Consider the following 616-nt stretch of genomic DNA (forward strand, 5'->3'; position numbering starts at 1 on the left):
GGATGGATGGATGGATGGATGGATGGAGGGGTGCTGACTGTGATGGGTAATGATGGATGGTGATTCTAATGATGATGATCAATGGTGACTGGGTGTTGGGACAGTTTGTTGGAATTTGATGTATCAATTCAATGTTTTGGTGGCTGGGTGATCCAAATGAGGGAGAAGTTAGAGAATCGGTTGAAGTGAAATGTGCCTGCAAAGAACCATGCTTGAATGGATGAGTTGATGATGAAAGCCAGAATGAATGATCCAGGAGATGAAAGTGTGGATGGATGCTCAGATGGACATACCCATCACCATCACCTCTCCATCACAGCTGCAGAAGAACCAGAGGAGCAGATGTTGCCCTCAGAGGAACCCCATGAGAAACCCCAACCTGAGCCCCTGGCATCTGAGGCACTCCCAGCACGGGCAGAGCTGGGGGAGCTGAGGGTCTCCAGTGTCACCCCCAGCTCTGTGCAGCTGCACTGGAGCGTCCCCGAGGGCTCCTTTGACTCCTTCACGCTGCAGTACCGGGATGCCCAGGGCCAGCCCCAGGCCCTGCCCATCGATGGCGGGTCCCGCTCGGTGACAGTGCCAGGGCTGTCCCCGTCCCGCCGCTACAGCCTCCCCC

At 55.5% G+C, this 616-nt stretch overlaps 1 protein-coding gene across 1 annotated transcript in view; it reads left to right on the forward strand.

Annotated features, from left to right (window-relative positions):
• LOC102042767 (tenascin-X) overlaps positions 1-616 on the forward strand; it is a gene marked incomplete at its 3' end in the record, with an annotated part of 25,520 nt that overhangs the window by 4,614 nt on the left and 20,290 nt on the right. Inside the window, 1 exon segment of the mRNA XM_031065583.1 lies at positions 257-607. Within this exon segment, the coding sequence (XP_030921443.1) occupies positions 257-607 (351 nt within the window).

Source organism: Geospiza fortis, unplaced genomic scaffold (assembly GCF_000277835.1).
Source record: "Geospiza fortis unplaced genomic scaffold, GeoFor_1.0 scaffold1107, whole genome shotgun sequence".
In the NCBI taxonomy this organism is placed as follows: domain Eukaryota; kingdom Metazoa; phylum Chordata; class Aves; order Passeriformes; family Thraupidae; genus Geospiza; species Geospiza fortis.